Here is a 23,708-nt window from a genome sequence, read left to right as displayed (position 1 = left end):
CTTCCTCGTAGATCCAACATGGCGGACACCGGCGTCGTGGAGTCGCTTCTCCAGCGCATTGAGAAGGCAGACGACGGCGTGGACAGCGTGGAAGTGGCGAACAGTCTCGGCGTGGAGCACCAGCTCGTCGTCGGGGCCGTGAAGAGTCTCCAGTCCCTCGGAGAGGTGAGTCTGTCGGACCGGCGGGTTAGCGGAAGTCGCTAAGCTAAGTCACCAATAACACTCTATTCGGTCCGACTGATGCAACCCGCTGCGTTGCGTGACAAGCATGGCACGCTCCACGGAGAGAACCCACGCGTTAGATGACACGAAGCCGCTGAAGGCCGTGTTTGTCCCCCCCCCCCCGGGTCTCTCCAGGTTATCTCTGCCGAGCTGCGCTCCACCAGGCGCTGGGAGCTGACCGGAGAAGGCTCGGAGATCGCCGAGCAGGGCAGCCACGAAGCCCGGGTCTTCAGCGCCATCCCGCTGGGGGGTCTGGAGCAGAATGAGTTCATGGTGGGTTCTAATCCCAGGCTTGATTATAAGATCTCGATCCAGAGCGAGCTCAGCTGCCACTTCTTAACAAAGCACTCCATCCACGCACTGTTTGATCCTTCCAGTGATCTTGTTGCCCCCTCACCTTTTGCCCCTCTTTTTTTAGAAACTGTCCTTTGGGAAGATCGGCTTCAGCAAGGCCATGTCCAACAAGTGGATCAGAGTGGACAAGGCGTCCGAGGGCGGCCCGAGGATATTCAGGACTGTACGTGGGACTCGCGTCGCGGCCCTTGATGATCCGCGGGTGCGGCTCTAAATGTGGATGCGTGTGTCGGGTTGTGTGTGGAGCTCAGGTGGACGGCATCGAGGACCGGGTCAGAGAGAGGCTGCTTCTGGTCCGGAACGGCAACGCGGCTCAGCTGGAAGAGAAAGAGAGGAACGAGCTGAAGAAGAGGAAGCTGCTCTCTGAAGTGTGAGTCGCCCGAGTGTTCACCTCCGCCTGCCAGTAGGGGGCGGTGCGAGCGTTGTCGCGGCTCGGTGATCGGAATGCATCTTCTTCTGGGAACAGGTTAGAGCCGCTTTGAGTCTTCCCGTTTCTAACGTTCTCCGTGAGTTTTCCGAGCACGCCGGCCTCTGTGGGCGGCGCAGCCCGGCGGTGGACGGATGGCGTGCGGGCCCGTCTGGCTCTGGACCCCCTCCGTTGGCTCCTGAGTCATTGCGTAGCGTCTTTTATTCTCTGTTCAGGACGGTGAAGTCGTACTGGATCATCAAAGGCAGCTCCTTCAGCACCACCGTCACCAAACAGGAGACGGAGCTCACTCCTGAGATGATTTCCACGTGAGTGGGACGATTCTGGACGGCGGTCTAATATGTGGTGCATTCAGGGGCTGCTGTAAATGACAGATACAGGTGCCGTTCAAAAAGATTACAATACCTTGAAAAACAGAAGCCCTTTAGTTCTGGACTGATTATATATGAAATGTAATGTTTCCAGGATTTCTTTTTAGTTTGATAATTACATCTTAAAACATTATTATAGAATGTAATTTAAAGTTATGTCATTTTAAGTTAATTTCTGAAGCCAGTATCTCCTTCACCGATGTGTTGATATTCTAAATTGTTCTTTGTTCATTCAGTAGAACCCAAATATTCACGGTGCCTCTGAAGAATCGGGCCCGCTCTGCCCATTTGGAACACGTTTGAACTTCTCTTGTTAGTACGGCTTGTCGGGGTGTCCCGTCTGCCCTCCCCTGTCCGCCACTGGCAGGGTGCAGGACCTCAGACAGCGGACGCAGAGAAACCGCTGCTCATAAAAGGGGACGAGTCCAAAGATGAGGACTTTGTCCTAAAGGCAGAGCCGGACAGTGTATTTAGCAAAAAGCAGGACCCAGATTTTCCGCTTTTCTGAGGTTCTATGGTCTCGGCCCGCAGGTTAGATCAGATGAAGGCTGTGACTTCTCATCCTCGCCTTTTTTGCTTGTGCTTTAGTGGCAGCTGGAAGGAGAAGAAGTTCAAACCCTACAACTTCGAGGCCCTCGGCGTGGCCCCCGACTGCGGCCACCTGCACCCGCTGATGAAGGTGCGAACGCAGTTCAGGCAGATCTTCCTGGAGATGGGGTGAGTGGCCTGTAAAAATCACTTCGCCAGAATCCATTTCCTACAAATGTCCATGACACCAAAAACAAAAACCGGGCCGCGATCTGCTTCCTGTAGCTTCACAGAGATGCCCACCAACAACTTCATAGAGAGCTCTTTCTGGAACTTTGACGCGCTGTTCCAGCCCCAGCAGCATCCGGCCAGGGACCAGCACGACACCTTCTTCCTGTCGGGTGCGTGTCCCACCCGTCTCTCTCGCTCTCTGCGTCCGTCCGTCCTTTCTGACTCGTTCCGAACCTCTTTCAGACCCAGCGCTCGCCCGTGACTTCCCGCAGGACTACCTGGAGAGGGTGAAGAAGGTCCACTCGGAGGGGGGCTTCGGGTCACAGGGGTGAAGCTCCCATTAGAGCAGCGTTGTGAAGCGTCGGTCCACAAACGTTTGGATGAGCTTGTCTGACGTCCTGCTTCTCAGGTACAAGTACGACTGGAAAATAGAGGAGGCCCAGAAAAACGTCCTCCGCACTCACACGACAGCAGTCAGCGCCCGCATGCTGTACAAGCTCGCACAGCAGGTGCGTTGGACCCACGCACACACACACACACTAGTTTAATATTTATTCTAGTGATGTTTCTGCAAGAGAACCAGCATTTGGTTCCTGAATGCATCGTCCGACCCCACCGGGCAGGAGAAGCTTCGGCAGCTGCTTGTAGCTTCAGACAGAAACGCCGCATGGCGTTTGGGTTGATAGCTTAACGACGCGACGCCCCCTCAAACTGTCCGCTCGCTCCCCAGGAGAAGTTCACCCCCGTCAAGTTCTTCTCCATCGACCGGGTGTTCAGGAACGAGACCTTAGACGCCACCCATCTGGCCGAATTCCACCAGATTGAGGGTCTGGTTGCCGACTACGGGCTCACGCTGGGTGACCTCATGGGCATCCTGCATCAGTTCTTCATCAAACTAGGTCAGTGGGGGGGGGCTGCTGTCAACGGGCCGCGTGTTCCCCCCGAGGACAGATTGTTGTCCTCGTCTGACCCAAATCCTTTCTTCTTTTTCCAGGAATCACGAAACTCCGCTTCAAACCCGCCTATAATCCCTACACGGAGCCCAGCATGGAGGTGTTCAGCTACCACGAAGGTACGCCGGACGATCGGTGATGGTCGCACAACCTGTGAGATCAGAGTGGCTTGATTTTTTTTTTTTTTTGTCCAAGCGCGCCACGGTTTCAGTCGGACCGTTTTGAATTCACGTCGGATCCGGTCGTCCTACGTTTTAAAGACACGAGTAAAATATTAATAATGGGCAGCGGGGAAGACGAATGTAACAAAGTAGAGCGACACTGAAGCCCCTCACAGGAGCAGATGTTGTTTTCTTATCCTTAAATTCTGTGTGGGATCATATCAAAGCAGTGTGAATGTAAACTGTGTTTAATCGACCTAAAGCGAGGTCTGCTTGTTCCTCTGTGCCCGCAGGACTGAAGAAGTGGGTGGAGGTGGGAAACTCGGGGGTCTTCAGGCCAGAGATGCTGCTGCCCATGGGCCTTCCAGAGGACGTGTCTGTCATCGCGTGGGGACTGTCGCTGGAAAGGTGATCTTCGGGTTTAGATGTAGTTGTGTCTGAACTGGAGCGGACCAGAAACCCGTCGGCCTCTGTTCTGCTGCACCTGACTCCTCCCCCCCCCCCCCCCCCCTCCTCTCCCCTCTCTGCAGACCCACCATGATTAAATACGGCATCAACAACATCAGAGAGCTGGTGGGACACAAAGTGAACCTGCAGATGGTCTACGACAGCCCCGTCTGCCGGCTGGAGTCCTGAGGGGGCATCCGGCCCTCGGTACCGACGGACCCACGTCTCGTTCCTGCGTCTCCGCCGTGAGACGGCCCTCCACCCTCTGGTTGTTCCTGCCAGTCCGACCAGTAAGACCAGTCGGCCCGGAAGCGACTGTAGTGCTGGGATGCGTTGCGTCTTTTCTTTCCATCGTTGTGCCTCAGAAACATGAGCTGCTTGTGCAGGGAAAATATTTACTTATGGAGTTTGCTTAAACCAATAAATATCATATTTCCTTAAAGAAATGATGAATAATTCCTATATTTAAGTCGCACTATGAGGCTCTGTGCTCAAAGTTCTGCACACTAAAGACATTTTGACCAATAAATAAGTAATTGTGACATCTTTGTGTGTGTGTGTGTGATGAAAAAGAAGGCTGGTGTTCGGATGAGATTTTATAGTTTGGCTACAAATGATCACGCAAATGAAAATAAAACTATTCTTATATTTCCACTTTTATTGACAGTTTTTTTTAAATACTTTGATCGTCCTTAGTTTTTCGATTAACACATGCAACATGTTCCTTAAAGACCTCCTGTCCTCATTAGCTTAGTGTGTGTCTGTATACTTCACTGTTTTAAACCTCTAATCACGTTTCGGCTAAAGTTCAACTCCGATCCAATTGAAGCACCGTCTGGTGTTTCCTTCGCTCGCTGCTCGAAGTTGGGATTAAACTAAGATCTTCCTGCAAAGACGTGACGACAAGGAATCGTTCGGGAGTCCTAAACAATCAGGAGTTTCTGTGCTCAGTCGGAATCAAATCCTCGGATCATATTTACACGACTATGAACGGCTTGTTCATTCCAGCTGGGAAGAATTGAAATCTTCCAGCAGCTGAATTTATTTCAGAATTGATTGAAAGCTGCCCCCTCAATTCTTTTTTAACTGTGATTGAAAATATTAAGAACAGACTGACATCTAGTGTAACTGATAAATTCGTGCTGCACACGGCTTTAATCTGCGTTAATAGACTCTCCCTACCAGACAGGATCCCTGACCGGATTAAGTCAAACTGTGTCATTGGTACTCTGTTAAATCCTCCTCTTAATCTAATCCCTCAGTGATTTGAAGTACCATTTTTCCTGCAGCGTGAGGAGGCCGGCTTGGTTGTTTGAAGCGGCTGGTGCGGCGACTCAACCCTCCCTGGAGGCGTGGATCTCTTGACTCGACCCGGGGCTGCAGGACGAGTTCAGCGAGTGGTGACTCGTCGGGCTGTGAGAGTGCGGGAAGAAGGAGGGGATGTAGGGGATGGCGACCAGCAGCAGCGGGCTGGCCTGGGGGCTTTCTTCGTGGGGCAGAGGGATGACCACTTCGTCCGGGTCCCACACGTGGAAGGCGTTGTGGGCAAACGGGTGCGCCGGGGGGTGATGGCCGGAGGCCGTGTGCGGCGGGCGGCTGTCCCTGTCCTTGTCTTCATCACCGGCTGGACCCAACACACAGTCTAAGGGGGGGCAGGGGTCGGAGACTTAATGTTAGTAGTGAGGAAATAACGGGGGGGGGGGGGGGACATACCCCTGGAGGGGTAAATGTTGACCCTTGAGCAAACACAGGTGTGTTTGAAACTGCAGTGTTTTGGTGCTCTTAGTGTTTGATGCCTCAAATGTTCATGAAGTGTGTACTATTACAGTACTATTAGTACTAACACTAGTACTACTACTAAAGCAGTACCTGCTATGTCAATGGCCAGGTCCTTGATGAGATGTCCAACAATGGCGTAGGAGACTCCAACCACGACCACCGCAGCCATGAGCAGGTAGAGGAGGGGCTTGGGCAGGGCCACCAGGTCCCTCACGGGGGGGCTGTACTGCTTGTACAGAGGGTCGTCCAGATGGAAGGCCTGCGCTCCACCAGAGGAGTTCAATCCGCTAAGATCATATCCATTCATGCCCCCCCCCCCCTCCCTGAAAACTTAAGTCTTCCTCTCAAGAAGAGAGAAAGAGAAATTCGGGCTTAAAGAAATTGACTAACAACACTTTATGATTTGCATTTCATTTTCATCCTCTTCGGTCGGACTCTGAGATTTTAAATCCATCCGGATATTTGACTGCGTAGCTCCCGACTGAATCCAAAAGTTGCGCTGCTGCGTCGCTGTCCGCGGTGCTGAAATGAAGCGCTTCCTCCAGGCGGCGCTTCAAAGCTGAGAAGATCCGCCCACATGGACCCGAACACGGACTTCAACCATGATGACGCTTCACTAACTCCTTCAGGTGACCCAGAAATCAACCACGAGCTATTAAAGTACTAGTGACGCAATCTTTAACGAGGAGACGTCTCAGGACATTTATTGGGTTATAACGTTTATTGTGCTGTTTGGTATTAATTACGGTATTACGGTTGCGTAACAGCAAATGTCATTCAGAATTATCATTACAGTCGTTCCAGTGTTGTTGGCACATTTTTGAAATTCAGAGCGGGAAATAAATCTGAGAATAGAAAAATAGTCATTTTCTAAGCCGAAGGATCCACTTCTGGAATAATTACACTACACTACAGGTACACTACACCGCAGGTTCAAAGAGCTCACTTATTTAAAAATAAAATTATATATATATAAATATATATATATGCAACTTTAACATCAACGACGTCTTCGCTCCACTTCAGATCGGATCAGCAGCCTCTCCTCTCTGACGGACGCCGTAGCGAGGAGGTCTAGTTATTCACGGTGAAGGACTGCAGGCCTGTGACGGCCCTGCCCAGGATCAGGGCGTGGATGTCATGAGTACCTGCAGGAGGAGGAGGGGGAGGTGACAGCACCGACCAATCAAACACCCGTCACCCGGATGAATGTTGGGATTTCCTGCCAACGTTGACTCGGTCAGTCTGACGAGCCGTGAGCTAACGGTCAGCATCCTGTTAGATGGTATGATCTACCCCGCGTGTTTCACAAGCACAAAGCCACCGCGGTCCAGCCTCCCTCCCGCCCACCTTCGTACGTGTTGACGGCCTCCAGGTTCATGACGTGGCGGATGATGTGGTATTCGTCTGCGATGCCGTTTCCTCCCAGCATGTCTCGAGCCTGCCTGGCGACGTCCAGGGCTTTACCGCAGCTGTTCCTCTTCAGCATGGATATCATCTCTGGGGCCCTGCTCAGGAGACGCCAGATTTGTCAAGGGTCACAGGTGAAGGTCAGACTTTGGAATATCAAGACCACTACAAAAAATGTGATGTCATTGGCTCAAAGAAATAATAATTTGGTGATCCCTGAACTCTTCTTCGTCGCTACAGGTTTCAGACAACTCCTACAACATCTGCAGCCTCACATCTGCCTCTGGTGTGCTACTCGTATGCTAGCACGCTATCAAACACAATGCCCTCTCCCTAATGCCACATCAGGATTCACATCCGTTACATCCCATATCCCATCTGATAGAACAATTCATGAACTGGTTCGGACTTTTTCTCGTCGATAAGTCTTCCCAGCTGCAGGCAGGACTGCAGCCCGATGGTTATCTCTGTCAACATGTCGGCCATCTTCTTCTGCATCAGCTGATTCCTGGCCAGGGGCACGCCAAACTGGATCCTGGTGTAGAAAACAACAACAACAACAACAACAACGCTCAACAAACAGGCAAGATTTTTATCAAAAATAATCCAAATGCTTCACCGCAGACAGCTGCGCCAGCCGACCTGTCCAGCGTGTACTGTCGAGCCGCGTGGAAGCAGAACTCCGCGGCGCCCAGCGCGCCCCAAGCGATGCCGTAACGAGCGTTGTTCAAGCAGCCGAAAGGACCCTGAAGGCAGCGGGAGGAGAGCGACGAGTCCTTACTGGCTCACGTCGAGGCGCGACGTGTGCAGCGATTCAGTACAATACTGCACGGAGGACGGTCGTGGCTGCTACGCCACTCACCGCAAGGCCAGAGACGTGAGGCAGCAGGTTCTCCTCAGGAACCTCCACCTCGTCCATGAGGATCATACCGGTGGTGGAGGCTCTGAGGGAGAACTTCCCCTCGATCTTCGGCGTTGAAAAGCCCTTCATGCCGCGCTCCAGGATGAAGCCTCGGACCTTCCCGTCCTCACATTTGGCCCAGACGACAGCGATGTCTGCCACCGGGGAGTTGGTGATCCTGGAGAGGGAAGTCAGTCAGTGTTTATACGCACAATTTGTTTTGCTCCTGTCGCAGTGTGAAATATATGCCAGACCAAATTTAAACTCTTTTAAAGGCTTTATTATTTATTTATTTTTAAACGCTACACAGATCACTCGCCATGTCTTGGAGCCGGTGAGGGTGTAGGTGCGGCTAGATGGGTTGTGCTTGGCTCTGGTTTCCATGCCGCCGGGATCGCTTCCGTGGTTAGGCTCCGTCAAACCGAAGCAACCCAGGATCTCTCCACTAGCTGCGAGAGACAGACGGGGGGGGGGGGGGGGACGGGGGGGGGGGGGGTGAGACGTCTTTCTGTGGCTGACGCATTCGTATCTGAAATTGTCGCCGTTTCTCACCCAGCTTGGGAAGGTATTTCTGCTTTTGCTCGTCTGTGCCGTAAGCGCTGATGGGATGCATGACCAGCGACGACTGCACACTCATGACCGAGCGATAGCCGCTGTCCACTCGCTCCACCTCTCTGGCAATCAAACCGTAGGCCACATAGCTCGTCCCGGCACAGCCGTAACCTTCACGTCAAACGCAGGAGGAGCGGGAGGAGCATCATTAAACAATATAGAACCCATTTAGGAGATGGGATGAGTGGAATAACAAACATTCTAAATGAAGGTTAACATTGTAGGAATGGTTGTCACCCCTGGAAGCAGATATGTTCACGTACCTTTAATGGTTGGGCCCAGGACTCCCAATTCTCCCATTTCTGACACTATTTCTCTGTGGAACACTGGACCCCCCCCCCAAAAAAAGAAAGATCCGTAACATGAGGTTGTATTAGAAGACTTGGATCACGTCCTTTAGTAAGAGTAAGCCGAAAAACTAATATGATATTAAAACTACAGTATGAGCTGCACATTAAAGCATAATTAAAGGCTACTGCCCTCTGCAGGGCTTCAGAGGTTGTCACGTAATCACGTAAGGAAAGAAGTACTCGCCTTCATTTCTGTTTGCCATGATGATGCGGGGCATGAGCTTCTCCTGGCAGTAGGTCCGGAACGAATCCCTGATCATGATCTCATCCTCTGTCAGCTGACTCTCCAGGTCCAGAGCATCGAGCCAGTTAAACTGAACCTTTGCTGTCAGAAGGGGGGGGGGAATCAAAACCCTTAAATCCATTTAACAAATATATTCTCGCGATAGCCTTGAAGTCGAACGTAATCTCTATAAAATAGATTTTTTGAAATAATGAGCTTTTAAACACCCACGTGATTTAATCTTCTGCTCAGTCTTCTGTGCATCTGCAGAAAGTTCAAACCAGAAACATGATTGCGAGTGACCTTTATTACGCAGAGCGCGGCCTCAATTCCAAAGACATCCTAAAACAATGTGACCCCTGGCATGGGGGGGGGGGGTCCCCCCCTACTTACCCCGTCTGACCGGCGCCGCGGTACCGTGTCCCCTGGAAGCTGACATGATGGCACATCTGGGGTTGGCCAACAGACGGCAAAGAGCGCCCCTCCACGCCATGATGATTAGTCTAAAACACAAACCTGACTTTAGATTTTTACATCCATTATCGTTGTAGCTTAAAATACAATCATTTCTTGTAACCTTCAGCGTCCCTTTCACAACATATACAAGCTAGCAGCGCTAGCTCGATGCACCGAACTTGATTCTAGGGTGTTACCGGCATTATTTCGGTGTGACTATGACACCGGAGGATCCTTTTAGCACTTCGTGTTTCAAATAGCAACAGAAATCAAAGTGGCGGACGTGAAACAGACTATTTACCAGTGTTAAAGCTGACAAAACGTGCTTCGTGTCAGGTACGTAGCCGAAAATATAAACACGTCAATGTTCACGACGCCATGACGTCATCCCGTAAAACGCCCCAAAGGAGGCTGCGTTCAATGAGCAAAACGTTTCGAAGGCGTTGCGAAAACTTTCGCAATTCCAGGTTTATACTAATAAAATACTCTTAAATATATCAAAACATTTGTTCAAGTATTTGTTTTATTATAAAACAATAGATAACTTAGTGGCTGGTATCATGTGTGTGAGTGTCAACAAATATAGAGTTAAACTAAGCTCGCTATAACAGCTAAAGGGACAGCAGTAGGCACATTTAGCAGCGCTAGAAATTAACCCAGCCCACCACGAATGTTTACGTCCGTTTTCGCTCACTTATTGGTTAAGGTAAACTGTCAATCACACCTATCTCTGCTGTCATTGGCCGGAAGTCCCCTCTTTTGGGACGTCCCTTTAAACACTAAACTCTGAACCTTCCAGAGTTTTGAGCGGATTTCTTCAAAAGTTTTCAAGTTGACAGAAACGCCAACACGAAAACCTGGCCAGCCTTTAAGTATGCTGTAAGTGATCGAGGTTTGGACTGCAGCTAACACGCCCGTCAGCATGGAGCCGGAGGAGAAGCCAAAATATGGTAAACTTATTTCATGTTCCGATTTAATATGTTCTGTGTTAGCTAGCTTGTCATTCTTTATTAGCTTGTTCCTATAGGCGTGAGTGCGACGTTTTTGTTCAGGTTGTGTTTAAACGGGTGTCCTTTCTTCTGGGTGTCCGTTGTCCCACATGTCCCCGTTGTCCCACATGTCCCCGTTGTACTCGACCAGTTGCTGCTACATTCCTGAGACTGGTAATGTTGAGGATCCCAGCAGGGACCCAGCTATGTTTAAGACTATTAATAAATAAAGTTGATTTTGAAAATTAAATGCATTTTCTGTGAACTGTATTTAAGATGTTTTGTTTATTTATGTTTATGCGAACCGTTTTGATGACGATGATGATGAATATATTTATTAGATAGAATGTTAGAGTGCAAGTACAGTCACACAGTAGCATGTATTACAGTACAAATACAGTCAAACATCCTGTCTAAGAGGAGCATTTCAAAAAAGCCCTTGCGGTCTTGTTTCCGTTGAAAGTCCTTCGTACATAAATCATCCACCATTAGCATAACAAATTTTGGGGTTGTGGTTGTACATCTTTATCTTAGTCTTTTAGGGGTGATGCATTTTAGCTCAATTTCATTTTATTTAAGAAAACAAAACAATGCATAGAGCATTGTTTTGTTTTAAAAGCCAATAATCCATAATGCTCTGCAGCCACATGTTGATATGGATAAGTAGGAATGAATAACAAAGTACCACATTTCTCTGCTCTTTTCTGTAAACACTATTTTCCCCCACATGATCCAAATTAACGAATTTATTGCCCCTTACGGCAGTAAGATGTTTTTTATGCTAGAAAATGTTGGTGTAATTTCAGGCTAAGATATATCAAGAAACATTAATGACAGGATTTGAAGCAGCCAAACCCTCTGAAAGTTCACTTGTAGTTATACGCCATATTTAGGAGATCTGCCCTGTCTTTCATGTAGATGCGGATTGTTAGAGCGAGCTATCTTTGCAGTTTCCGTTTGCCTCCTGCTCCTGCTGTTTTTCTTCCCTCCTTTCTGGCTAAAAACATTTCTGCACCAGCTTCCAATTAAATGAGCCTCATGATAGCCAAACAGCCCGATCTCGTGAATCTTTGGTCTAGTGACTCTGCCTGCATGCTTCCAGTGTGGGATCTAAAGGCATGAGCAGTGTGAGACAGATTGGTAAAACTAAATGTATAAGTGCAGAGAGGATTTGTTACGGAAGCAGGATCGCCACCCCAGAGCATATTTTCTGTATTTATTGACACTTAAATGTCAAAGTAAGGCCAGTAAGCCATCAGCTTGTCCACTAAAAAAAAAGATATAATTACTGCAATCATTTTAAAACATACACCATCAGCACCAGCTCTGGTTTCCTGTTATCGGTCATCCGTTTGTGGCACCATCCTGTTAATGTGCCGCATGTTCTTGTGACATTTTATCAGCTGACGTAGAACCCGGTTCTCAGTTCTCGTAGACTTTCACCCGTGGAACAGACCAGGAGAGAACATGCATGCGGCGCAAGGGCTCCACGTTCTATAAATAGGTCTGAAGTTGGACTTGAGCACTCCACACCCTGTAATGAGAGACGCGGGAGGCGGGCGGGGAGGGCAGCAGACAGAGCCGCCATATGCTGAATAGTCTGCCAACTTCACAGTCCCTCTGTTATAACACTGGCCCTTTAGATGTAGCTCCTGAGTCACTGAAGCTACATCTACAGTGTTAGAACTAAAATGGGTCAAAGCAGCTGTACACGACACCTTGTGGTGGTTTAAGGTAATCCACCACAAGATGTCGTTTCAACATTATTAATTTCAGATTTTTTTATTATTTTTTTTCCCTAAAGCAGATTTTTTTGTTTTGACTGCTTAAATTGATCGTTATTAGTGACACATATCCAGCTCTGTGGGAAGGATTCTGTTCTCCAAATTGGAGGCGATGCACACATTGATATGAGTCAGCTGATGACCCAACAACACAAACTCTAATTTATGGGACAATGAATGTAATTCAAATCAAAGTGGAATGCGCTGGACGTGAGTGAATGCCTGGCGTGAGTGAATGCCTGGCGTTTTGCCCGAACAACCGATGCTCTGTCTTTTTGTCGACGTCTCTCCTCTCAAATTGTTTTTGCTTGCTGATGACTGATGACAACAGTCATCAAGGTTCCACATGAATGAGCATGAATCCAACCACTCCTATTCATGTCACAATCGCTGTGAACTGGATCTGTATCCAATCTAGTGACATAAATCTGATTTAAAAAAGATGTGGGTGGATTTTTTTGTCTTCACACAGCCCTGAAACATGGATGAAGTTGGAAGACTTTTTATTTGGGCTGTTCAGTTTGGTCATGTGAGCGGCATGCGTTAACCTCTGAGATACATACAATGATAAATACAATGAATTGCTCCACACGTCATCGTTAGCATTGTTAATTCTTACTGGGCTTTTCCTGCTTTCACAATTTCTTTTGCATCAGGATAATTGAAATATATTCATTTATTTATTTTAAAGGAAAATATAGCGAAGCCGGAGCGCCTGGTTGGATTTCCCATGTACAGTGACATTAAACAAACAAGAAGAGACTGGATGGAAGCTTTCATTCTGTTTCTGTGAGCATCTGTAAAAAACATGTGTGCCCTTTAGTCTGTCTGTGGACTCTTTGTTAAATCTTGGGTGGCTTTCAGCTTCCTGTTTAATACAAAACAAAGAGTGATCCGAAGTTTCCAAAGACGCTTCTCCCACCATGCAGTACTGCTGATCCCCAACTAGATGGGAGTAATCACAGGAGGAAGAGGTTTGAGTGGCAGTGTGAAGGCAATCACTCAACATAAAACTATATATGTTTTTGTTTTCATGTTTCCATGTTGTGCTTTCGGGGTAGTATGGGTAATGGGAGGTGCAGCCATTCTGATGCAATTATTCCTCCTCCAGAGCAGCAACACAAAACACCACAAGAGGGTGGAGGTGGCGTTTCTCCTTGTTTACTTCAGATCCATGTTTTTGATAACATTTAAGGCAGTTGACTCCAGTTTCCGTCCCGACTGCAGGCCACACCCTCCTGTCTTTCACAAGTCCGTGAATTCCCGTCTCTTGGGCTATGCTGTAGGTTATTTAATTTGGCTGTTTGGCAGCTTTTGGAGAGAGAAACAGACAGAAAGTGGTCTTTTTTAGAAGTGGGAGGAGACAGAGGGAGATGCACAGGTGGGGCCCAGATTGGAGTCGAGTCACTTGTTTCAGGATAAACAGAAAGTAAGGGAAGTGGAGCCTTGCTGGCTGCGCTGGCTCACAGCTATTAAAGGACAGGTTCGACTGGTTTCTCAGTACCAGTGGTTTCCCTCCCCACTTCTGCTCGCTGACAACAGCAGAGTCGGACAAAGAAGTCCACTGGATGAACGAGGAAGAGTAGAAAGGATTCTCTGTGCATTTCAACCCTGTTCCTAGAGAGGAATCTCAACATGCCTGAAGATGGACAGTATTATGGAAAGCATGGTAACTGATGTTTTTACTTTAATTTCACAATTTGGAATGCATCCAGGAACCTCACCGGAGGATTGTGGGTTACTTTTCGGACTGGTCTTACTCTTAAAAGTTCATGAGGCGTGTCGGTTGTTTGAGAGAAACTCGACGGGAATTATCAGCATTCGTGGGAAGTTTGTGGGTGTGTTTGTGTGGAAACTGCTACGGCTGGCGGCGTTGCTGATTTCACAGGTGTGTGAAAGCTGGGCGCGCTTTTATCAGCGCTTTTCCTGGATGACTATCAGGTTTGAGCATGTGGGCAGACAATCCATTAAAAGCGCTTTTCATTAAGGCGAGCCGCTGCTCCTTTCAGTTACACACATTGAAGTTAAAAAGGTCTCTCTTCTCTTTGAATCTCGGTTTCATCCGGTCTCCCATGTTTTAGAAGTGGCAATGTTAAACATGCCGGAAATGGCACCTCAGAATAACCTCACAGTTTATGCAACAGGAAGTTAGCCGAGAGCTTGCCTGGTAAAAGCTTCCCACAGTAATTATGCTGCAGACCACGTGCATAATTAATATGCAAGACGCCGCAGAGAATATCACACGGCTCCGTTTGGACCCTTAACATGTTGGGATCCAGTGCTACACATCAGTGTTGGATTGGTTTGTGTGCTTTAAAATATTTAAATGAGATGATTGCAAAAGTGTCTCTGATATGAATCTCTGATTTTATGTTGCTAGTAAGCGTGTAGCTTTCTAACCTATAGCCAGGATCGATGCTTTATATTTGTTGTGAAGTAATTTATGTAGCGAGTTGTTCTCTTTCTGCTCTGGAGAGCATTGGCCTGCTAAGTGGGGGGGAAAAATGCTCCCTGATGAATTCAAGCTGGAGACCATAGAAGAGTTTCTTTGGAAGTGGAGGCTCCCACTCGTGCTTCTGACATGCTGACCTCCCGTAACCTGCAGCAAAATGCCCTGCATATAAACCTGAGCCTGCAATATCTACCCACGCACCAGCGGCCCTTTATTCACGTCTTAGGACGATTCAAAGACGGCACCGGAGTTTAGAAATGAACCAAAACGGTCCAGAGGCGATGGCACGATAACCTCGGGTAGTTTCAGCGCCTTTTTCCTTTTGTTGGTTTGGTTTGTCGAAACTAAAACCCTCCGTCCCAGAGCGTGGCGTAAGCTTGTGGTTCAGGCATCCAGGCACCGTTGCTGCAAGGAGGAAGGTCGGGAGGAGCTGCTTTCAAATTCTGGACACGCTTTACAAGTTTCTGTTTTAAGACGTGATTAGGTAGGAATCTCAAGGCTGCATGAGGGAGTCTTTAATCCCACCACAAATGCAGAGAGGAGAAGATGAATGATAATGATGCATCCATCCAGCCGTCTGCCACATGTTTCCAGAGCATTGCTAAATAAAAAAACTATTTTGAGTTCACCAAACTTTCTACACACAACAGCCACTGACTGAAATGATGTCTTATTTCTTATTTTGAAATTATTCATCTTCTTTAACCAGATCAATCCAGAATGATCTTTTCCTCAGATGAAAATATGAGGATTCTATTAAATTCTAAAGTTTTGTTTTTATTTTTTTAAAGAAGTTATTCTCAAATGTAATTCATAGAGACTGAAATTACTTATTTCCTTACTGAAAATCATCTTTCTCTCCTGAGAATTTCATGCTCGTTTTAAATGTGTTAAAATGGGGAAACTTTGCTTCACACAATGTTGTCGTCACCACGGCAACAAAAATATTTAGACTTTGTCAAATTCCGATTTAGTTTTAAAAAAAGAAAATGAATTATAACCTTATTAAACTTAAGAACCGATTCAGGCTCAGCTAGCCTTGTGTGTTTAAGTAATTATTTATTTACCTTTGCTTGTACTTAGTCACCAGGGAGGAATTCCTTGACTTGCCAGGCGTGTTTGCCTGAAGGGAAAAGTCCTCTGGAAGAAGAATGGGAGGAAGATCGCTGTGTTTTCTTTCTCTCAACCTTAAATCGGCTCTTTTCTAACTTTACTCAGTTAGTCGGGTGCAAAGTGCATCCCTGGTTTTAACAGATGTGGTTGCACACCTCTCACCAGGCCAAGCTTTAGTGACAGAACTAAAGTGCACCTGTGTTTTTTGTTAACAGGTGAGCCGAGGAAGTATGACCCGAACTTCAAGGGTCCGATCCAGAACAGGTGAGGCTGAGGTGTGATCTGGTCCTGGTCCAAGTGTCTACTGTGCCTTTGTTTCAATCCATCAAATGTGCTGCGTCTCCAGGGGCTGCACAGACATCGTGTGCTGCGTCCTCTTCGCTATCGCCATACTGGGGTACATTGCAGTCGGAATACTTGGTAAGGAAACGGCACTGCAGTATGGTTTACAAATAAACATACAGTATATACTTAAAGAAATACCCTTTGTAACCTTTACCTTGTATTTCTGGTCCTAGCCTGGTCCCAGGGCGATCCCAGGAAGGTGATCTACCCCACAGACAGCCGGGGGCAGTTCTGTGGTCAGGCTGGAACCCCACTCGAGTTAGTGTTGCTTACAATTCTAATTGTCCATGTTTCGTTACCGGACTTCGTCCATTTTGAGAACACACACACACACACACACACACACGGGTCACACACTCCAAGTATTCAAAATATTAGTTTGCAATTTGTATTTGTAATTTTTAAATGAGGCAGGTACTGAGAATTAAAATGTTTTAATATTTGAAGACACAAGACAACAAACTATCTTTCATCCTCTCTACTGTCTTCTCTCATCTTCATATTGTTTATAATTCAAATGATTAAATCAAACATTTACAAATCCACCCATTAATTTAATACCTAAATATTATCAAAATAAATATTTGGGAATAAATAGATTCTACTGGACCCCCCCCCCCCCCCTGTATAATCTGGAAATAATGTAATAACCTGTCTTCAAGTGTAATTTAGAATTTCTCTTTTAGGTTATCCTAAATCTCTACATCTCTAAAGGAAGAGTCTGACTGATTTAATTAAATAGGGGTTTCCTGCATACTCGTCACACCTCCTCCTCTTCTTCTTCTTTTTCTTCCGTGTGTTGTGACAGGAACAAGCCTTTGTTGTTCTACTTCAACATTATGAAGTGTGCCAGCCCCGTGGTGCTGCTGGAGTTCCAGTGTCCGACCACTCAGGTGAGAACGCCGCTGTTCTTTAGTCACGTGCGTTTGCCTCTGGCGAAGCAACTCGGTCCACAAAACGATTTCTCAAACTACAAGCAGCTGCTCCGTTTCCTGTTTACATCGCTGTGCGGTAGAAAAGCCTCCATCGACACAATAAAACCGCTTTCAGCAGAACTTTCAAAGCATTTAAGCGTTAGTCGTATGTAGGATGATTTCAGTTGCCCCGCGGTGCACTGCGTCTACTTTAGAAGCAGTGAATCCTGCTTTTTGACAGAATGGTGTCCTGCTTTGAATATTTCTCAGATGTGTGTGGAGCGATGTCCCGAGAGGTTCATGACGTTACTTAAAGCCTACGCCAACAGAAAAGACTTTGACTACTATAAAAAGTTTTGTAAAGAAGGAGTGACAAACAATATGGTGAGTTTACAACCTCCTTGGAATCTTTGCCATCGTTTCCACACGCCTGCTGATCTGCGTCTGCGTGTGCCGTGTTTCAGGGCGTGCCTAAGATCCTTGAGTTGGGTCTCTGTCCTGCGATGCTGATCCCCAGCAAACCCTGTGAGTTTCGCCACCCGTCTCCTCACTGTGGAAACTGTTACTGTATTGTTTTCGTTTGATTACCTTTTCTTCTGCTTCCATTCAGTCACTCGTAGATGCTTCCCGGCTTTGGGTCAGAGTGGCGGCGTGATAACAGTCGGCAACAGCTCTCATTTTGAAGATGAAACTGGGAAAATGAGAGATGCCAGGGATCTTTTGGACGGAGTCAGGTGAGTAAATTCTCTTTAGTCCCAGTAGATTCTGTAAATACGCCATTAAGGACGCGGTAAACATGCAGGATTCTTCCAACAGGAATGCCTCTGTGGTAATTGAGGCCCGTCAGGTGGCCATGAAGATCTTTGAGGATTACACACAGTCCTGGTACTGGATCCTGATGTAAGTCGCTCCCTCGGGCTGTAAGTCAGCCTCCCTGTTAGTCCTAGTTTTTCAGAAGCATCAATTATTTCGCCTCTCCAGTGGGTTGGTCATCGCTACTGTCCTCAGCCTCATCTTCCTCGTCCTTCTGCGCTTCCTGGCAGGGATCATGGTCTGGGTCATGGTTGCCTTGGTAATTCTGGTAATAGGATACGGTAAGGGCCAAATCACACCCGACCTCGCTGTCTCTGTCAAGTCACCTCAAAGTGCATCAGCGCCCCAGAGGCCTAATTGTAAAACTCTATCCTGCTGTTGCTGCTGCAGTGGATAGAAAACATTTTAACGTGCATAAAAAAAATGCAATCAAACCCTTCAAGACCCTTTCAGAATTCAAATAATCTTCAAGCAGAATGTGTTTTTTTTTTTTTCTGAGATGTTCCTGGAGCCGTGCATCTCCTCCATTTTGCTTCTACTTTTCCGTGGAAGGAACCCCCCCCCCAAACATCCGGTTGGCTTTTTCCGTTTGAGATTCTAAATATCATGCACCTCCCTCTACAGATGCGGTGACGTGTCTGAATCTGTTTTTCAAGATTCATTTTGCAACATAAATTCCTGAAAACAGGAAGGGAGGAATGTTAGCCTTTCAGAGGAGAACCGGTCTGTGAGCTTGTAATTAATGCATGTGGAGTAAAAACTTCGACTCCCCTCTTCTCACGGTTAAAGACCCCTAACTGCTTCCATGTTTGTATTTATTTTAGCCGAGTAATCCATGAAAATGACAGCCATTTAAAAATGCCGCGTGTCTGTGGTGACTGTTCAGGCATCTTCCACTGCTACATGGAATACGCTGCTTTGAAAGGAGAGCCAGGCGCTGACGTCACGCTGCAGGAGCTGGGCTTCCAGACAGATTTCTCCGTCTACCTGCAGATCAGACAAACGTGGCTGGCCTTCAGTCAGTATAAATAGAATATAATCTACATTTCTAACATGTTGCAGTAGAATTGGGACATCCATTTAACGTCACCCTATGTCTCCCTCCTCCTCCATTAGTGATCATCCTGGCCATCGTGGAAGTCATCATCATCCTGCTGCTCATCTTCCTCAGGAAGAGGATCCTCGTTGCTATTGCTCTCATCAAAGAAGCGAGCAGGTCAGCGGGCTTAGAGGGGAGGATAAAATGAGTCCGAGTTGAGATCTTGAATTGTTCTCTTCTTGTTTCCAGGACCATTGGACATGTGATGTGTTCCCTCTTCTATCCAATATTCACCTTCTTCCTCCTGGTGGTGGTCATCACCTACTGGGCAGTTACTGCCGTGTATCCGTTTACCCTCACCGTCATTATGACCATAGTTCATTAGGCCTTCGTGGATGGAACGTCTGTAGCGTCTTTCGGGCATCGAACATTTCTGTAGGTCTGCAGAGTCCCGCATTGTTGTTCAGACAGAAGGACTCTTATCTGAGATACAGAACTGAAGTGCACCTGCCCTCAGGAACATTTTGATGGCCGGCAGGTATGTTGCCAACTTTGCAAATCATTTTAACGTTGTTTTTGAGCGAAGGCGACTATGCGATCAAGAACGCATCTAATTCAGAAAATAATGTGACGGCACAAAGCTGGGAAACACAAAGAGCAAAATGCCTGATTGTTAATCGGGTGCACATTCCTGTCTAGCGTCCCACTAGTTCCATAAACCTGGACCACACAGATCACTGAAGCCCTGCAGCAGTTAAACCAGAGGTCGCGTGGGATTTGTAGTCCCGTAAAGTTCTCATCGTTGCCCTTGACGTATCCATCAGCTTCTTGTCGACCTCGAACGAACCCGTCTACAAAGTTTTCAACGAGAGTGTTTGCATCTACTCAAGAGCAACTTGTGACCCGGCCGTAAGCGTTCCGTTTATTTAATGCCGTCATTGATCCAACATTGATATGTCGCTCATAGTGAAGGATTGTTTGAATGTGCCTCCATGGCCTGTATCTGTGACCAGAACTTCACGACCAGTCCCATGAAAGCGCAGTGCCGAGACTCCGAGTGCCTGTTTGCGTTCTACGGCGGAGAGACGGTCTACCACAAATACCTGATTGGCCTTCAGTTCTACAACGTCTTCCTCTTCTTCTGGTGTGCCAACTTCGTCACAGCTCTGGGACAGATGACCCTGGCCGGGGCGTTCGCCTCGTACTACTGGGCCGCCGTCAAACCGGATGACATGCCTACCTTCCCGGTGTTCTCTGCCCTGGGCAGATCTCTCAGGTAAAGACTTGCTTGATTTCCTGCAATGCAGTCTCCTTTGCATCTGAATTTAGATCATTCTTTTACTTTTTTTTTTTTTTTTTAGGTATCACACCGGAACGCTGGCATTTGGCTCCTTTATTCTCTCAGTCATTCAGATCATAAGGGTTTTGCTGGAATATCTGGACCACAAACTGGAAGGTCTGCTCCCAATTCATAGAAAATCTGAAAAGCAGTTTGTTGTTCTAGAATTGTGTAGAATTTAACTGAAGCAACATAACTTTGTTTTTAAGTAACTAATTCATGCTAATCTGTGTGGAAACCGAGGCGATGTGATTCCAGTGTTTGTTAAATGTTCACTTATCTGCCAATTATTATTCACAGGAGCCCATAATAAGCTTACAAAGTTCCTGTTGTGCTGTCTGAAGTGCTGCTTCTGGTGTCTGGAGAAGTGCATCAAGTTCTTGAACAGAAATGCTTACATTATGGTGAGCGGTTCTTTTGTCTGCTGGTTTATTTACTCTGCCTGTCCATCTGTACAACGGAAGTGGATTCTTTGCAGTGTTTTCGTGTATAAATGCAATGAGTGTTTGTCCACTAGGTGGCGATCTATGGCAAAAACTTTTGCACCTCTGCCAAAAATGCCTTCTTCCTCCTCATGAGGAACTTGATCAGGTGAGTCTTCTTGGTGTGTTGATGACACAAATACATAATTCAGTTATTTTTCTGGGTTAATTTCAAGTTATTTCTTTTTTCTTTTTTTCTTTTAAGGGTGGCCGTCTTGGACAAAGTGACGGATTTCCTCTTGTTTTTGGGCAAACTGCTTGTTGTTGGTCTTGTGGGTGAGTCTCTTTCTTTTTCAACAGCACTCGTCATGCGTCAGTTTTTTATGAATGAATGTGTGATATTCAATACGCATGCACCGGTAGTTTTTTTGCATGGACTGGCTGTATTTCACGCATTTCATTCAGCGGATGTCTGCAGGCATTTCACATCTGTGAATGAGAATGAACTTGAATGAATACATAGTAATATGGTATTTAATTCTCCAGGAGTCTTCGCCTTCTTTTTCTTCTCTGGGAGGGTGAGGGCCTTTGAGGACACGGCTCCCAATCTCCACTACTACTGGGTGCCCATCCTGGTGAGCCTCATTATCTCCTCGTCAACTTGTTCCACACGTGTTTTCTGAATGAAGTGTGAGCGTACTGTTCTCACCGTCCTCGCCAGACGGTGGTGATTGGCTCCTACCTCATTGCCCATGGATTCTTCAGCGTGTACTCCATGTGTGTGGACACACTTTTCTTCTGTTTCTGTAAGTAGCTCTCCACTTCCACAGCCTTTGTCAACCATCATATATTATTATTATTGGATTGCCTCCTGAAGCACAGCTGGCCTTTACATGAAGACAACCAGCGCTGTGGCCATGCTGCATTGAAGAGGGAACTTACACACTTCAAGTCTCACTCTGCTCTCGGTGTTGGGCTGCCCCTCCCTCTGAATTGCATGAATAGATGTGACTTGGGGATTTCCGTGCTTTTCATAATAACAGTCTGCGCCTCACGGTATGTTGTTCTGCTTGGTGTTGAGCTGTGGAGCCTCTGCATCTGAAATATCTGCGTGCTTTTGCTCGTTTGACTTTCTTTTTCTTTTTGTCTGTCCCTTCTTTCCCCCCACCTCTCCTTCCTCTACTGACCTTTTAACACCCATTTTCTCCCTAATTTTAATACTAACCTCCATTTAACATACGTCAACACATGCTCAAACTAAGGCGAAGACCTGGAGCGGAATGATGGTTCAGCTGCGAGGCCTTTTTACATGTCCTCCAGTCTGCGAGAGATTCTGTCGAAGAACACTTTTGCTCCTCGGCTGGAAGGTGAAGGGTCGGAATCGAACGGACACCAGATTCAGGAGAAGGCCTCCGCTTGGAGAGGAGATGTGTGGGCATCTGTTTATGTTTATAAAAATTTGGTATCCGTAATAGTATGGTTCTTTCTAGCTAAAGCGCTCATCTCACAAAACTATACACTAAATGGCGTTTCAAGTTCACACTAAGCCATAAAAGATTTTTATCGAAATGAATGCTAGTAAATAAACTTTTCATCCTCTTTACAAAGAAATGTTTGGCAGCATGGCTTGTTTAATAAACAGAATGAACGGCATAAAGTGAAGGAATCGACTCCCGTGAAATGGATGATAACATTTGGAAACTAAATATGTTTCGTTGAATGCATTTTACAGTTTTTAATGCTTGGGTACAAATGAACCTACTGCCTTGAATAATTAGATATAAATATTGAATGTTGTACATCTGTTAAATCTTTGCTGTTTTATTGAATCGCATTCCAGTGGAGGATATGGAGAGGAATGACGGCAGCCCAGAGAGGCCCTACCTGATGCCTGAGAGCCTCCGCAAGGTCCTGAATAAGAAGAACAAGAGCCAGCCGGCGGAGTGACGCGCCGCCTCTGGCAGTTGAGGCCGAGTTATGGGCTGATTCTGACTGGTTTTGTTCAGTGGAAACCGTTTTGGACAATAACCTGATGCTGCCAGTCACCTGGAGAGTTCAGGTGACCATCAGTAGTGGCGTCCGTTGGGTCGGAGCCCGGGTGGTCGATTTCCACTTCTCTTTGCATCTGACGATTCGGACGCTCGTGTTGAATTTGGAGTTTTGAGCGTTAAAAGAAAAATGGACATGATCTTATTTGTATTTGAATACAGGGAACATCACCATGTTTTTTTTTTTTTTTTTATACATGTTGTAAATGTGCATCCAACATGCAATTTTAATTTGGGCATGATTTATTATTATTGTGTTACATGAAGGTACGATCTGTTCAGACGTATATTTGACCTTGTTTCCAAAGCCATAAACCTGCTATTTTTGTAGAGGAGATTTATATTTTCATCTTCAGATAGACAATCAGCATTTGATGCTGTGGTTAACTAATAACAGGGAGATAGATAAAAAGAAATGTTTATATTATAACTGGTTTGTAGTTATTCATTGGTCCATGTTTTATGTTGGAAGAACTGAGCTGAGACTGTTTTTTTTTTTTTAAATAAAGCATAGTTTTGTATATAATCACGTGAGCCGTTCTTTATTTGCACCCAAAATATGTTTTTTATTATTACATCCGCTTCTGAAGGTCCCTGACTTAAAGGCCTGATATTAATCACTAATCTCCATGAGTTGCTGATTACAAGACACTCTGTACTCTCAGGGGGAAATTGCGTAGAACATTGTTTGCACGCTGCAATCGTGACCGTTAGAGAAGCAGGAATTAGAAAAGAATAACGTCCTGCTTGGGTAAGATGAGTAAGTATTGGCACGGCTGCTTCCTTTACTGTTCCTGTCCTTTCTACCTTTTGCCCAGGTATTTTCTCTTCTCGGGTTCATCTGGAGGAGGTGCTTTATATTCCAGAATAAGAAGGGGTGGTGGGATGACGGCCTGCTGACCTTCATGCCTCAGACAACAGAGTTCTCCGTGTCATTGTCGCAACCAGTGATGGTTTTTTATTGATATTGGCACATGGCCATTTTGATCTTCCCAGATGCTTTGGATCAGTGAAACATGTTTGAC

At 46.6% G+C, this 23,708-nt stretch overlaps 3 protein-coding genes across 4 annotated transcripts; 2 read left to right on the top strand and 1 right to left on the bottom strand.

Annotated features, from left to right (window-relative positions):
- Positions 1-11: 11 nt before the first annotated feature.
- On the top strand, positions 12-4,236 carry farsa (phenylalanyl-tRNA synthetase subunit alpha). The gene is made up of 13 exons (XM_068749959.1): positions 12-165; positions 358-495; positions 641-739; positions 828-946; positions 1,219-1,311; positions 1,963-2,091; positions 2,188-2,303; positions 2,377-2,461; positions 2,543-2,642; positions 2,864-3,032; positions 3,128-3,205; positions 3,541-3,655; positions 3,778-4,236. Exons 1-13 carry the CDS (start codon positions 19-21, stop codon positions 3,881-3,883), a joined length of 1,494 nt encoding a protein of 497 aa, XP_068606060.1. The 5' UTR covers positions 12-18; the 3' UTR covers positions 3,884-4,236.
- Positions 4,237-6,160: 1,924 nt separating this feature from the next.
- Positions 6,161-9,798, bottom strand: gcdha (glutaryl-CoA dehydrogenase a). Its single transcript, XM_068749961.1, has 12 exons — positions 9,727-9,798; positions 9,363-9,472; positions 9,201-9,233; positions 8,931-9,071; positions 8,660-8,722; positions 8,337-8,507; positions 8,104-8,233; positions 7,746-7,962; positions 7,526-7,629; positions 7,293-7,418; positions 6,824-6,984; positions 6,161-6,621 (listed from the first exon to the last, which is right to left on the bottom strand). Exons 2-12 carry the CDS (start codon positions 9,460-9,462, stop codon positions 6,548-6,550), a joined length of 1,320 nt encoding a protein of 439 aa, XP_068606062.1. The 5' UTR covers positions 9,463-9,472; positions 9,727-9,798; the 3' UTR covers positions 6,161-6,547.
- Positions 9,799-10,347: 549 nt separating this feature from the next.
- LOC137906162 (choline transporter-like protein 2) lies at positions 10,348-23,202 on the top strand. 2 transcript variants are annotated; one of them, XM_068750468.1, is made up of 22 exons: positions 10,348-10,375; positions 15,979-16,027; positions 16,110-16,183; positions 16,282-16,366; positions 16,917-17,001; positions 17,293-17,406; positions 17,487-17,547; positions 17,633-17,756; positions 17,839-17,922; positions 18,004-18,116; positions 18,722-18,853; positions 18,952-19,051; positions 19,124-19,216; positions 19,699-19,783; positions 19,888-20,150; positions 20,236-20,330; positions 20,514-20,617; positions 20,731-20,804; positions 20,901-20,971; positions 21,182-21,270; positions 21,357-21,441; positions 22,476-23,202. In XM_068750468.1, the coding sequence occupies exons 1-22, from the start codon at positions 10,348-10,350 to the stop codon at positions 22,580-22,582; spliced, it is 2,115 nt and encodes a 704-aa protein (XP_068606569.1). In that variant the 3' UTR covers positions 22,583-23,202. The 2 variants fall into 2 exon arrangements, with proteins under 2 accessions (XP_068606569.1, XP_068606568.1); XM_068750467.1 differs by lacking the exon at positions 10,348-10,375 and adding an exon at positions 13,752-13,867.
- Positions 23,203-23,708: the final 506 nt, after the last annotated feature.

The sequence above is a fragment of the Brachionichthys hirsutus genome, chromosome 16 (assembly GCF_040956055.1).
Source record: "Brachionichthys hirsutus isolate HB-005 chromosome 16, CSIRO-AGI_Bhir_v1, whole genome shotgun sequence".
NCBI classification, from domain to species: Eukaryota; Metazoa; Chordata; class Actinopteri; order Lophiiformes; family Brachionichthyidae; genus Brachionichthys; species Brachionichthys hirsutus.
The sequence above is the reverse complement of the archived record's forward strand: the minus strand, read 5'-3'. Positions and strand labels throughout refer to the sequence as shown.

Bases quoted from the DNA above. Each gene is read 5' to 3' on its own strand.
- farsa (XM_068749959.1), top strand. From the start codon at position 19: ATGGCGGACACCGGCGTCGTGGAGTCGCTTCTCCAGCGCATTGAGAAG. The intron at 496-640 runs GTGGGTTCTAAT...CTCTTTTTTTAG, and splicing joins TGGAGCAGAATGAGTTCATG to AAACTGTCCTTTGGGAAGAT. The intron at 2,643-2,863 runs GTGCGTTGGACC...CTCGCTCCCCAG, and splicing joins TGTACAAGCTCGCACAGCAG to GAGAAGTTCACCCCCGTCAA.
- gcdha (XM_068749961.1), bottom strand. From the start codon at position 9,462: ATGGCGTGGAGGGGCGCTCTTTGCCGTCTGTTGGCCAACCCCAGATGT. The intron at 9,234-9,362 runs GTAAGTAGGGGG...AACTTTCTGCAG, and splicing joins CGCGGCGCCGGTCAGACGGG to ATGCACAGAAGACTGAGCAG. The intron at 6,622-6,823 runs GTGGGCGGGAGG...CTCCTCCTGCAG, and splicing joins GGCCGTCAACACGTACGAAG to GTACTCATGACATCCACGCC.
- LOC137906162 (XM_068750467.1), top strand. From the start codon at position 13,834: ATGCCTGAAGATGGACAGTATTATGGAAAGCATG. The intron at 17,407-17,486 runs GTGAGTTTACAA...GCCGTGTTTCAG, and splicing joins AAGGAGTGACAAACAATATG to GGCGTGCCTAAGATCCTTGA. The intron at 17,548-17,632 runs GTGAGTTTCGCC...GCTTCCATTCAG, and splicing joins GCTGATCCCCAGCAAACCCT to TCACTCGTAGATGCTTCCCG.